Source organism: Gobio gobio, assembly GCF_949357685.1.
Source record: "Gobio gobio genome assembly, chromosome: 16".
Taxonomy (NCBI): domain Eukaryota; kingdom Metazoa; phylum Chordata; class Actinopteri; order Cypriniformes; family Gobionidae; genus Gobio; species Gobio gobio.
In genome coordinates, this window is record NC_137109.1 from 51,169,038 (window position 1) to 51,183,555 (window position 14,518).

A 14,518-nucleotide genomic window follows, 5' to 3' on the forward strand; every position below is an offset into this window, starting at 1 on the left:
TTGAGGGAACGAATTAGTAAAACGTGCGCACGATTTATAAATTGAGGGAACGAATTAGTAAAACGTGCGCACGATTAATAAATTGAGGGAACGAATTAGTAAAACGTGCACACGATTTATAAATAGAGGGAACGAATTAGTAAAACGTGCACACGATTTATAAATTGAGGGAACGAATTAGTAAAACGTGCGCACGATTTATAAATTGAGGGAACGAATTAGTAAAACGTGCGCACGATTAATAAATTGAGGGAACGAATTAGTAAAACGTGCACACTATTTATAAATTGAGGGAACGAATTAGTAAAACGTGCGCACGATTTATAAATAGAGGGAACGAAATAGTAAAACGTGCGCACGATTTATAAATAGAGGGAACGAATTAGTAACTCGTGCGCACGCTTTACTTTTTTTTCTTGCATGTCATGTGCGGGGCTCCGTACGAAAGAGCTCAATTCACTTCTTTGTTTGTTTTTTAAAAACATCTATATAGTTTTTATAACTTTGTATTTCTGCTTTAGTTAGTAGGCCATATCAGGTTAAGCTAAAGCTTCAAATAAGTTTATTTATTTTTAATTTCAGTTAACATTTATTTAATTTCAAGTAATGAATATTTTTTTCATGATTTTAGTGAACTATTATAACCCTGATATTTTATTGAATATGTGTCAAATACTGGTCTTTCCTCCTGACTATGAATGAAATGGGAATGAAATTAAATACAGTTTATTGTGTAACCAAAAACGAATATATAATGCATGACTTTTAATTATAAACAAGCTCGAAGTTGCAGTATCATAGCAGCCGCTAAGAGAACGGACAGAGTAATGTCATCCCATCATCAACACACTCAGATGTGTCCAATATGATCAACAGAGCTGCGTTACCTCACACTCATGAGCGGAAAAGGCGCATAATAAAAGTCCCTACGGCAACTGTGTCATAATAAAAGTCCCGCTGCTCGCGAGGCGTGTGTTGCGTTCATCTCATTAACAATAGCTCCAGCGGTTCCTCAGCTACACAACACTCGTCCTGCTCTGCTTCACTACAGTAACGTTAATAATCACATCATCAACATGATTTCTGTCCCCATTCTTTCCCACGGGCTGAGGTGAAGACCACATGTCCCGAGATTCTGCGCTCAAACGTTACGTCATTAAACTACGACTTTGTTTTGAACAGGCGACCTCTAGCGGACGTAAAACTTACATAGTGCAGCTTTAAAAGGACATTTAAAAATGTAAACGCATACGGCAGATTCCACACTGCAAAAAATGCTTTTCTTACTTAGTATTTTTGTCTTGTTTTTAGTCCAAATATAAAAAAAAATCAGCAAAAGTTGTCGTCTTGTTTTGGGGTAAAATAACTACAAAATTAAGCAAAAAAAAATAAAAATGGGGTAAGCAAAATAATCTTACTTCAAACAGAAAACAAGATTAATTTTCTTACCCCATTGGCAGATTATTTAGCTTATTTTAAGCAAAAACCTCCCTTAATTTTGAGTTATTTCCCCCCAAAACAAGACAAAAACTTTTGCTTGTCTAGGAAATGCTTCTTAATGTAAGATTTTTTTGATATTTGGACTAAAAACAAGACAAAAATACTAAGTAAGAAAAGCATTTTTTGCAGTGCAGCGGTTCTTTCCACAGCAATAACGGACATCACTGTAGTAATATCTGTTATGTAACATTCAGCAATCAGTGATACGATTTCAAAGTGATGTCCGTCATTTTGACAGATTATAAATTGTATTTACTGGTGAAAACAAACCTGGAAAGAGACTTGATTTGAGGAGAAAAACGAGAGATTCTTTGAGCATTCCAGTGAATTATTAATGGGATGTATCGTAAATTAAACCGAGAGAACAAACCACAAATGTGCAGTAAATGTTGTCCTGTTACAGCGGAATACAAAGGGGGAAAATAAAGTAATCATGAGGAAAAGAAAGCAGCGACTGCCATAGATATATCATATACTCATAACGTAAGGTCAACACGTTAAAATAGCAAATGTTACGTTATTTTCATGATGTCTGAAAATATGTTGAGCCAAACCGGAAGTGCCACCCATAACTCATAACTCATAACTCATGAAGCTGCTCAGGAATAAGGCGGATGTGATTAGCAGGAGTCACACAGCTGTGAGTTTCCTTCAAGTCTGTAGCGTTGAGCTCATTAACTCTTTCCCCGCCAGTGTTTTTGATCATTTTCACAGTTTTTAAATGGCCCTCAGAATATTTTGTTGTCTGAATATCTGAACATGCGATATATCAAAAGAAAGAACATTTTATTCTAGCTTCATGCATTCTGTTTCTATCAACACTTGAATGTGGGTTAGTCATTAAAAAAAGCCATATTTTGAGAAAAAGCTGAGAAGATCATGTTTTATCAAAGACTGCATCCAGATCAGATTCTGAGCGATGATCAAACACAGATGGAGTCCATCAACACCCCTAAAGCTTCAGGGGTGAGCTCGACCTGGGGTGATATTTCATTCAGGAACATTAGATGGTTTTGATTTATATGATGTTTAATGTTTGTTATTTTACATATGAGTAAATATGCTATCGCTTGTTTCTGCTTCTTCTTCTTCTTCTGTGTTTTGATCAGGAGATTCTGTACTCTTTCAGGAGATGTATAATAGCGCCCCCTACCGTATAATAGCGCCCCCTACCGTATAATAGCGCCCCCTACCGTATAATAGGACTGTCAAATAAATGTGAAACATTCGAAAGCAAAAACCGTGCATTCGAATTTTTGGTAGGTTACTGATGCACTGCAGTTTTATGCATTTTTCTTACATGCTCATTAATGAAATTATATTTTATTTAATAACAATTGTTTGAAAAGTTAACGCAATTTAAAAAGTGAATGTCATTTCATTTCAATAAAAGATGCGATGCATGATTTGGTTTACATTTGCTTGTTGCGCCCGCTTGCGCCCTCTTGTGGGCATAGGAGACAATACAATACTTTTTCCCTCTTGTGCTGCGTTCACACCAAACGTAAATAGAGCATCAAAATCGCGTCTAGTTGGACGCTTGAACATTTTGAATCCAATCGCGCGTCTACAGCGAATTGGACGCGCATATAAATCGAGCGTTTGAAGCGAAATAGACGCGCGTTCAAGGCGCTCCAGGAGAAATATGTCATAAAACACCACTGCCTCTTTTCATTTACATTAAAAATATATATTAAACATTAATAGCCACTAGGGATGCCACAATTCTCAATATAATATTGAACCATTCAGTACGGCATTCACGGTTCAATACGCGCTTGTGAATTGCGTTTTTTCCGGTTTCGCATTTAATTAATAATTTTTCTACAAATTCTATAATTTGCCTCCATCCCAATATACTGAACAACGCGACACACATTCACATCACATGTTAGTGTGTAGAGTTATACTCACAGAACACTAGAGTTATTCACAATCACCAAAGTTCATTATTTGCATGCGTTTTAAAGCCTTGCCGGCTCATTCGCGGTTTAACATGCGCTTTTCCGAGCGCGCGCACTAAACGCCTGTCAAACACGTGATTACTGGACTAAGTAGTCGTCTTACTGCGCTAATACTGTCAAATACACACAAGGTTAACATAAACACAGTCGGTTATGTCTAAAGTGAAAGTAAAATCAGTGTGTGTGTGTATATTAGATGTGTGCAGGTCTTTAATTGACAGCTGCGCAGCCTATAGTGAACACGCCGTCCTTAAAGGGACAGTTCACCTCTAAAATGATGTCATTATTTACTCACACTAATATTGTTCCCAACCTGTATTCATTTCTCAATGACAGAATTATCATTTTTGAATGAACTATCCCTTTAATATTAATACAACAACTAAAGACAGAGAAAATCACTCACTGCTCTTGACTGAAAAACTAATACAGTAGCTTTAATAAGAATCAATGTATATTTTATAGTGAAGTCTATGTAGTGTTTTATTTTTACATTTATTCATTCAATTTCATACTTAAATGCTGCTGTACAGCTCTGAGCTGCCAGTGTAAATCTTTATATATTTTTATATTATACAATACACTTGGAATGTGTACAAGGTTTTTTTTTTAAGGTAAAGTTTTAAGTTTAAGTAAGGTTTTTCAATTATTTTAAGTAAAATAAAGAAAGAGAATTGCAATAAAAATAGTCTTTTTTCTCCTTAACCTCTTGCAGTTCCTGTCGCCTAAGAATAGAATAACAAAATACTGTGACAAGCCATCAGAACCGAACCGAATCGAGAACCGTGGATAAAAACCGAGGTATGTATTGAACCGTGGACTAACTGTATTGTTGCATCCCTAATAGCCACACAAATGTGGTTCAGGCAAGACCTACATTATCTTCACTGCATGTGTATTTAAATATCCTAAAAAAATTAAGTTATGAAACTTCTCTTTGCCCTCAGTCAAAACGATTTGGCAGACAACAAATGATGATTCATGAGAGCAAAGATCGGCCGTTAGATCAGCACAAGATGAATTATATCTGATGTTTAACCACTACACGAGTATCAATTTGTGTCCAATTCGCGTGAATGAGGCGGAATCGTGTCCATCGCGCCGCTGGACCTCCAGACGCCCGTCAACTCGCCTTTCCATTGACTTAAACATTGAAATCACTCGCTCCTGACGCTCTATTCTCGTCCGGTGTGAACGCAGCATAACATTAAGTAGTGCCTTTAGAATTTGAATCATATCGAATTTTGATCATATTTAAGAAAGAATTTCAAATTTAGCTTTTAATCCATTTTGACAGCCCTACCGTATAACAGTGAAAACATGGAAAGCTGGAAAATTCTGGCGGGGAAAGTGCTAATACGCTGAAGTACGTTACATTTACATTTGACATGCGATCGCTAGAATTAAAAAGCTGGGCTATAAACATTTTCCACCACTCAGAATGTCATTTTAAAACTATAAAAAGTACTTGAGTAATTTTACTTCATTACTGTCCTTAAGTATTATTTTTGGAGATTTTTTACTTTACTTGAGTACAGTTAAAAAGCAATACTTTTACTTAATTAAATTAAGAAAAAAATGTTTACTCCTTACAATTTTATTGCAGTCATCACTTCATTTTATTTTCCCTTGCTATTACCAAACCAATTGAATTGCGCCCAGTTTAATTTAAATGTTATTTATTCTGCCAATGAGATTCGTTTCACGTTCCATGAAATTGGTCGGACTTGTTCATTGGACCTTTGGAAGTGACGTCATGTCGCATCAATCCCCACAATGCACAGCACCTTGACCTGGTCATTAGAGTGAGAGGCTTTTCATCCCCAAGCGGCTCCTCCCGCAGTTTCTCTTGAAGCCGATACAGAAGTGACTTAAACTGCAGTTCATTGACTGGCCACTAGAGACAGGGGCTGCGTCCGAAATCGCGTACTATATGAATAGGTACTACATTTGAATTTGAACGAACTTCGCGACCATTAAAAAAGTACGTTCTATATAGTATGAATGAGTGTAGTATGAATGTAATCCGGACGTACATCCGCCATGTTGTCGTTATCATGTGACCTACCAGCGTCAGTTATATCCCATCACCTCCATTCATAAATCGCCTCCTGTGGCCTCATGGGATAGTAAAGTGTCCATCGTATGCACACTTCAGAATCTCGCTGGTCATCCGGGGACTGTTCGCGACTGTTTTTCGAATACTATGAATTCAGACATACTACCCTGTTGGCGTACTGTTTTTCGCACACTATATAGTAGAGAAGTATTCGATTGCGGACGCAGACAGACTCCAGAAGGAGCAGAATCTCACTGAGCTCAAGTTAAATTGGCCGACTTTACAGCAGAAGAACACATGTTTACAGTCTGGGACAAACTGTGCTTTTGGTCTGTACGGCTAATGTTGCCCTTCATGACGACTGTGAGGATGTTTTTATAACTCACTCGTTTACATTATATAAAGCCTTAACGTTCTGCATAATTAAGGGCGTGGCCTCTTTGAGTGACAGGTGGATTGCCGTTTCTCTGCTGTCTGTTAGTCGTCACCTAAGCTCCGCCCACGTCCCGCCTCTTTGCCCATTTTCTGTTATCCAGGAGTGAAGCGAAAACAAGATGGCGACGGCCAGCTCGACCCGACTTTACGCTTCAAAACTGCTCTTCAGAATCACGTCACTACGTCCATATTTATTTACAGTGTTTGCTTGACACTCACAATTTTGAAGTTAAATCTGAGGTCTTACAACTTTGAGTAGCACGTTTCATACTGGCATTAGGTAGTAGTCTTATAGTTTGATAATTAAATACAATTAAATATAAACAATTCTAAAGCAGGGCAGTGTTTCCCACACATAGACTAATTTGCGGCGGTGCGCCACAGAATCAACACCGGCCGCCACATATTGTGCATCATTATTCATTATCTTTTTAAATCTCACGCCAAAACTGCCAAACCTGCTTTTGATATGAAAGTCTAAGCTTTTAAAATTGAATAAATAGCGTTTTTGGCGCTAAAGTGGCATACAAACAGTGGTTGAAAAACTCTCATCTCCCGGCGCTAAAACGTTAAAACGGCGCTAAAGCGCTAAAACGGCGCTAAAACGCTAAAGCGCTAAAACGTTTAAAACGTTAATCACATGGTTCACAGAGCTTCTAGAACAACCCAGCGCTCTGTCAATGCATTTGAATGGCTTAAGCGGATACACAACAGTTTTACTATGCTATTTTTTTTATTACGTCAACCATATTTACAGGATCATTTTATTATGGAGTGATGGAGATGCGACAATGTTAATGTTTTCTTGTATTTAGCCCTCAGATATTCCTTACTAATTAGTCACACTTATACTCATTGGTGGTCAAATGTGACCGTACACCTTAACTATTTTTCAATTAACCCTTAATCGTCCTTTGGGGTCCAGCTGACCCCACTGGACTTTTCCTCCATTTTTAAAAGTGTTCCCTTCATCTCAGGGCCATGAGACTCGGTGACTTTTCCTAAATAATCTATCTAAACATGCACAAAAAATCTGGGCTTGATTTGGTTGTTCTAAGGGTGTGTAAAAAAAAAGTTACCGTTTAAGTCCCTCGGGGTCAGATTGACCCCACATTGAAAATGAATGGGAAAGTGTAAAAAATGAGAGAAATTCACTTTTTTTGTCAATTTTTTTTTACTAAATCCAGTATAAATCTGAAAATGTCCACATTTATATCAAGGTCTGGTCCTAGAGCATAAACACAAAGTAGAACGAACTTTCTATCTCATACACACACACGTACACACACACACAAACACACACATGTGTGTGACTGCAACAGAGAGTATTTTTATTGAAATTGGCAAATAAAATCAACAAAACTGGCATAAATCTGAAAGATTTTCATACATAAATGAAGTACTAATACTAGAGCACAAATGCAATATGGAACAAGCATGTTCACTCACACGCGCACACACACAAACACACACACAGGTGTCTGGAGCATTTTTTTGGATTTTGGCAATGAATGGGAAAATGTAAAAAATGCTTTTTTTTCACTTTGTTTGTAAAAAAAAATCAACTAAATCCAGTATAAATCTGAAAATGTCTACATTTATATCAAGATCTGGTCCTAGAGCATAAACACAAAGTGGAACGAACTTTCTGTCTCATACACACACGCACATACACACACACAAACACACACGTGTGTGACTGCAACAGAGAGCATTTTTATAGAAACTGGCAAATAAAAACAACAAAACTGGCATAAATCTGAAAAAATTCCATACATAAATGAAGGACAAATACTAGAGCACAAATGCAACATGGAACAATCATGAGAAAGAGAGGGAAAAGGGCAAATAAAAGAAAGATTAACTTCTGCATAACTTCCCTCTGGACCTCTAGTGGATAATGTGGTCATTGCACTCTCTCTCTCTTTAACTATAATTCCTAAAGTTTTTCCACAAACCTACAGATGGCGGTATTTTATCCCTAACACAGAGCAATGTCCAAAAACTATTTATATTTATTTAAGATCATCATTCAAGTGATTTTTTCATAAAAAAATAATTTTTAATGAGCTAATTTATGACATAGTTAAGTATTTGTGCAGCAAATAGGTAAAAAACTACCAAATACCCACAAAAACACAGCATAAATGTATAGTTGAGAAGTAAATAAAAAAAATGATATATAGTTTTCCATGTAAAAAAATTATATTTCCTTATGCAATCGCTCTGTAAAAGTTTGGGGTCTATCTGACCCCAAGGGACTCAAACGTAAACCCTACTTGAGGGGCGATTAAGGGTTAAATAAATATTCTATATTTTAGTTTAATAATATTTATTGAATATTTTGAGGATATCTTTTGGTACTAAATGGGCCTACTATTTGTGCAATGATTATGGTCCATCAATACCCACTTAAAATATGTTTTATTATTTATATTACAATTAGTGTAGTAATTAAGGTTAAAATAGAGAATTCCACTGCAAAGAGGCAAATTAGAGTCATTTTGTGGCTGGAAAAATAATAATTTTCATTTGTAAAGCCATCGTTTACCCACTAGGTGGTTTTTAATAAATTTAATACATGTATCTAGTCTGGTTGCTCAAAGTATTGCAGATCATAACTGCTTACTTATTTTTAGGTTTTGCATTTGAATAAATATTTAGACATGATCAAACACTAGATTTCTTTAAATATGAAGTTTTAAAACGTTAATAACTTGCATCCTAATATTTTTAATGATACTTATATAAGCAAACACGAGTGAATGTTAATGAATGCGAGCTAATACAGTTTAACCCGGTAAAAGTTTAAAATAGTGTTAAAAAGACAAACGTATTTTTCCTTATATGTACAGTAGGCTATATACATACGAATTGATACTGAATCAAGATCGCCACCACAAATTGGTTTCTAACCTGTGGGAAACACTGCAGGATAAAACCTTGTATGTGTTCATTCACTTCATGTTATTAGAGATTAAAAGTTTAAGAATCTCCAGTTTTCATTATTGCTGTTACTTTTTTAATACGCAAGTACAATTTTAATGTGGTACTTTTTTTACTTTTGCTCAAGTATGATTCTGGCCAGATACTTTTACTTTTAATTGAGTACAATTTTCACTCAGTAAATGTACTTTTTACACCTCTGCAAACATGACAACTGCTCTAAATAAAACACTAGAAATAAGCTTGAAATTCCATGTCAACTCTGTACATATTTCAATTCGATCAATTCCTAATGGATAAATCATGTCCCTACTTTTTGTTTCTCATTGGAGAAGCCGTTTCACTCATTTATACGCCACAATAGGGAAGAAAAGATGATTGCAATTTATGTTTCATGCTGACTTAAAAATAAAAAAAGGGCAAGGGCTTCAATATGTCAATCAGAAACACATCATCACCTGCAGGAAAGCTGAGCTGAAGATCTAAATATGCTTTCATTATTCCGTAATCTCTTCCTGTTCTAGCTCTTCCTGTGTTTATCGCCTCTGGGAGATCAATCCGTTGCTGTACTCCTCATGTGCAAGTCACTTTGGATAAAAGTGAATGAATGTAAATGTGTCTACCTCAGTCTGTGCTTTAGTGCAGGGCACAGGAAGACACGCCCCCTTCACTCTTGGCTCCGCCTCCAGGTCTGAGCGGGCGTCAGGCTGATCTCGCCAAAAGTGCTCCTGTGGTTGAGCCGGCTCTTCCCAAACTCCTACAACACAATATATTTACACTATATACACACACAGAAAATGGCTATTTTTAAATGGGACCTTTTTACAAAATGTAATATAAATCTCTGATGTCCCCAAAATGTGTCTGTGATGTTTCAGCTCAAAATAAATGTTGTAAGTGCCCATTTTTGAGTGGAAGGAAATATTTATATATATATTTATATATATTTGGTTAGTTAGTTAGTTAGTTAGTTAGTTAGTTAGTTAGTTAGTTAGTTAGTTAGTTAGTTAGTTAGTTAGTTAGTTAGTTAGTTAGTTAGTTAGTTAGTTAGTTAGTTAGTTAGTTAGTTAGTTAGTTGGGCTGTCAAAAGATTAATCGCATCCAAAATAAAAGTTTGTGTTTACATAATATATGTGTGTGTACTCTGTTAATTATTATTTATATATAAATATACACACATTCATGTATATATTTAAGAAATATTTGCATGTATATACTGTATATACATTTATATAATCTATAATATATTATAAATATAAATGTTTTATATATAAAAATAATATTTTTTTCTTAAATATATACATGAATGTGTGTGTATTTATGTATAAATAATAATTAACAGAGTACACACACATATATTATGTAAACACAAACTTTTATTTTGGATGCGATTAATCTTTTGACAGCCCTAATAAAAAAAAAATATATATATATATATATATGCACGCACGCACGCACACACACACATATTATGTAAAAATGAACTTTATATATTTATTTATATTTGAATCCACCAATCAATCATTATATTATGTTATTATGATTATCAAGCACTATTTAATGACAGAATATTACACTCTAAAAAAAATGCTGGGTTAAAAATAACCCTAGTTGGGTTGAAAATGGACTAACCCAGCAATTGGTTTGCTTTAAGCAAACATTTAACCCAACCGCTGGGTTAAAACAACCCAATTGCTGGGTTAGTCCATTTTCAACCCAACTAGGGTTATTTTTAACCCAGCATTTTTTAGAGTGTAGTAATTAGAACTAAAACTTAATCATGCATGAATGCATATTTGTCACTTTAACTGAACCTAAAAAGATAATTATTATTAAAAGATAATACTACTACTACTAATTCTACTATTAATAACATTATACAACGCACTAAGAATTGATGAGCTGCTGGGTTCATGAATATTAATCACGTTGCCAGCGTTCGCTTAAACTGATTTGCTGAAATCAAAAGAGTGAAGGTAATAGATGAGCACCAGCCAATGAGATTGCAGTTTGCGCATTAGCTCCGTCCACTACCGGGCATATCTTCTGATTGTTCTTAAAGGTGCAGTGTGTACATTTTAGCGGCGTCTAGTGGTGAGGTTATGAATTGTACTCGTCCACTGCTCACCCCTCCCTTTCGAAGCACATAGAGAAGCTACGGTGGCCCACACAGGACAAAGATGTGGTCGTCGGAGAGTGACTAGCGCTTTGTAGAGAAGTTTGCACTTTTAAAAGCTGAATATTTCCACAAAAAAATGTTGTTTTGACTGGAAAATACAACAAAGAATATCGTTTACATGTAGTGCATCAATTCTGCGTGGTATTTAAGACTCTCTCTCTGTGTGTGTGTGTGTGTGTGTGTGTGTAACAGCGCTCTCGGCAAAGCAACGGCAAGTTGTGCACCTTTACACTAGAGTTTACGGTATATCAAATATAGGCATAAAAATAGACAGATCTTTTGACAGAGAGCGAAACGTTCAGCGAGTGAAAATATATCTATAACACACACACACTGGCGAGTAAAATCTAAGCATTTATTAGCCAATGTATCTTTAAATGTTAATGAGCTGCTGCTCCGCCCCCTATCCAGAAGAGGGCGGAGCCTGTACAGCTCCTGCCTTGGATACTCTGCCAAAAGCTAAAACATGTTTGGTTTTGATTATCTCTATCGCGATCACGCGGCAGATCTTCATCCTCATGAAAGTGTATTTTTTGCATGCGTTTATTATTAATTATGGGGATTATGAGTAGGGTTGGGTATCGTTTGGGTTTTTTTCGATTCCAAACCGGTGCCAAACCGATACTTTTAAAACGGTTCCGGTGCCTAAACGGTGCCTGAACCGATACTTTTTTCTTTTTTAAAAAGGCCACAAAACAAGGTGGATGACATTAAATGGCTTTTTATTTATTTTTTATTTAAATTGAACCATTTATTAAAAGTTTAATGTATACTTAAATGTATGAATATAAATAAATACAAAACAATTTACTTATTTACAAATTATTATTGACTTATTTACAAATTCACAGTAAAACCTAAGCCACCTAACCCAACTACAACAAGCCTAATATAACTCTAATAACAGTTACAGTAATAACAGCAGTCGTCTGTGTTCTTGCTCTGCTACAAACCAGCTTCGAGCTTCAGCTTTATTTTGAAATATGATCATATTCTCTGGCTAAATATTTTAGAATGTATCGCCTTAATGTTTCCATGACGACGCGTCATGCTTCTCACATGACACGCAATAGCGCTGACAGCTCAGCTGTATCGGGTTTATTTCATTTTTTCTTTTTATTCAAAATATTCACAAACTTCTTAACTGTGTCACGAACTATCTGATGTTCATGTGTGAGTGAATGTGTGTTAGTTGATCTATAAAGCGCGGCGGCGCCATGTTAGTTTGCGCCTCAGAATCGGATCTGTCGGATTTACAACACTTGAGTTCATTCTCGTCTTACGAAATACATGAAAGTAAGTGACCAGTGAACTGGAAGAATAATAGAGTAAACTATATAGTTATTGTATAATGTGCATGTATCTGATGTGAATAAAACACGTAACGTTAGTCAAATTATAACCGTCTGAAAGGATTGTCATTGCCGCTTTCATAGACATCAGTGTGTGTTTTTTGCTAGTACTTATGAGCATTTAAATGTCTGAAACCTGAAATAAACATGATGTGGTTGAAAACACTGAATAGTTGTCATGAGATGTGGTTGAAAACACTGAATAGTTGTCATGAGTTGTGGTTGAAAACACTGAATAGTTGTCATGAGATGTGGTTGAAAACACTGAATAGTTGTCATGAGATCTGGTTGAAAATACTGAACAGTTGTCATGAGATGTGGTTGAAAATACTGAATAGTTGTCATGAGTTGTGGTTGAAAACACTGAATAGTTGTCATGAGTTGTGGTTGAAAACACTGAATAGTTGTCATGAGTTGTGATGTGACCAGTGCTGAGCGTCTGTCTCTGGCTCAGCCAAAGCGCGAAAGCACGTTTGAATTTTGGCATCGAAATGAGGAACCGAAATCTGCGTTCTGATTCGGTCCGGTACATACCGGTTATAAAAGTACCGGTGCCATATTGGAACCGGATTTCGGTACCCAACCCTAATTATGGGATACATTTATGTTCAAACAAGTGAATTTTGCATAATAGCATAAATTGTAATGTCACATTTGTACAGTACTTTTGATCAGTGTGAGTGTCACCTGTCTCCTGAGGCGTTTCCACAGACGGACTCTCCTGTGATAGTGTCGTCCAGCTGGAGTCTTCCTCCTCCTCCTCCTCCTCCTCCAGATGTTTTTCGGGACGTACCAGGCGCTCCGGCGACTCCTCGGCTCCTCTCAGCTCCAGATGTAGCGTGGAGGGCGGCCTCATTTTGACCTTTCCCCCGGGAGAAGAGGCGGGTTCTGTCCCGTCTCTGAGGCGCTCGTTGTTGGGCCGGAGCACGTGTTGGTAAACGTCTGGCGGTTCTGGACTCTCCTCCTCCTCTTCGCTGGCCAGCAGGAGCAGGTGGTTCTGGGGGAGGGTGAGATGCACCTCCACATGGTTCTCCTTGGCCCAGGTTTGCGCCTCGGGCTTAGGCAGGAGGTGTTTCTCCTCGGCCTGCGTGTCTTTATTTGGGCTGCTGGACGCCTCCTCCTCCTCTCGATGGTATTCTAGAAAGCTCTTGGTCCTCCTTCTGATCGCAGGGTTCTTCTGGTTGTCCTTCCCCTCCAGCCAATCACAGCTGCTCCTGCTCAGGAGGTTCTTGTCGTTCTTGTTGAGGTCCAGCTGCTCCTCTTTCAGCTGCAGGTTCGTGCCGTTCTTGGCCAGTTTGGGATTGGAGGTGGAGAAGGAAAGCGAGGAGCAGTAGAGAGACGAAGAGGAGGCGGATTTGGTTGGGGCGTGGCTTTGGCTCAAAGGGGCGTGGCTTTGGCTCAAACCCATCGCGTTCTGAATATTCGTCAACGCGTATTTTTGGCGGCTCTTCGAAGAGCCTTGCGTTTCCTTGACCACGCCTTCTTTTATGGTGTCGCAGCTCAGCTGCTGGTTGTGGGAGGAGCGTAAACTGAGGGAGGTGGGCGGAGTCAACAACAGGCCGCTGTGATTGGTCGATTCTACGGCCGATGCGCTGCGCCTGAGGGGAGGCTTCCGCAGTGACATCATTGCAAACGATAAATCGGCTGTGAAGAGAGAGAACATTAAAAAACATATTTACCAAAGGCCATGTTTCATTGTGTGTTTGTGTTATGGTGCGTTCACATCGGACGCGATTCGCGCAAGTGATTTACATGTTAAGTTAAAGGGGCTATATGCAACTTTTTCCCCAAAATAAACGTAACAATAGCCTTTTTATTTTACCATTTATGACTCAAACATCTCCTGATGAGCATACTGACACCTTGTCCGCTCACAGTGGGTGCACCTATAAGCCTGTATCCTATTTTTCCTATTTTCTGGCGGGTCGTCTTTTCCCGCGCTGTCTGCGGATGTGACGTCACCACCGCTGCGAGAGCGAGCAGAAAATGAGAGCAGTTCTGTTTTTTGGCCACAGGTGTCAGTTGCGAGTTTAAATTTCAGAAAAACGCATATAGCCCCTTTAATGCAAAGACGCAACATTCT

At 37.5% G+C, this 14,518-nt stretch overlaps 1 protein-coding gene across 1 annotated transcript in view; it reads right to left on the minus strand.

Annotated features, from left to right (window-relative positions):
- The window catches only part of apbb2a (amyloid beta (A4) precursor protein-binding, family B, member 2a), a gene marked incomplete at its 5' end in the record, with an annotated part of 73,794 nt that extends 59,732 nt beyond the window's left edge, over window positions 1–14,062 (minus strand). The window contains 2 exons of the mRNA XM_079839357.1: window positions 9,528–9,661; window positions 13,123–14,062. Coding sequence (XP_079695483.1) covers window positions 9,528–9,661; window positions 13,123–14,062 — 1,074 coding nt within the window. The remainder of the gene's footprint in view (window positions 1–9,527; window positions 9,662–13,122) is intronic.
- Between the last annotated feature and the right edge of the window lie 456 nt (window positions 14,063–14,518).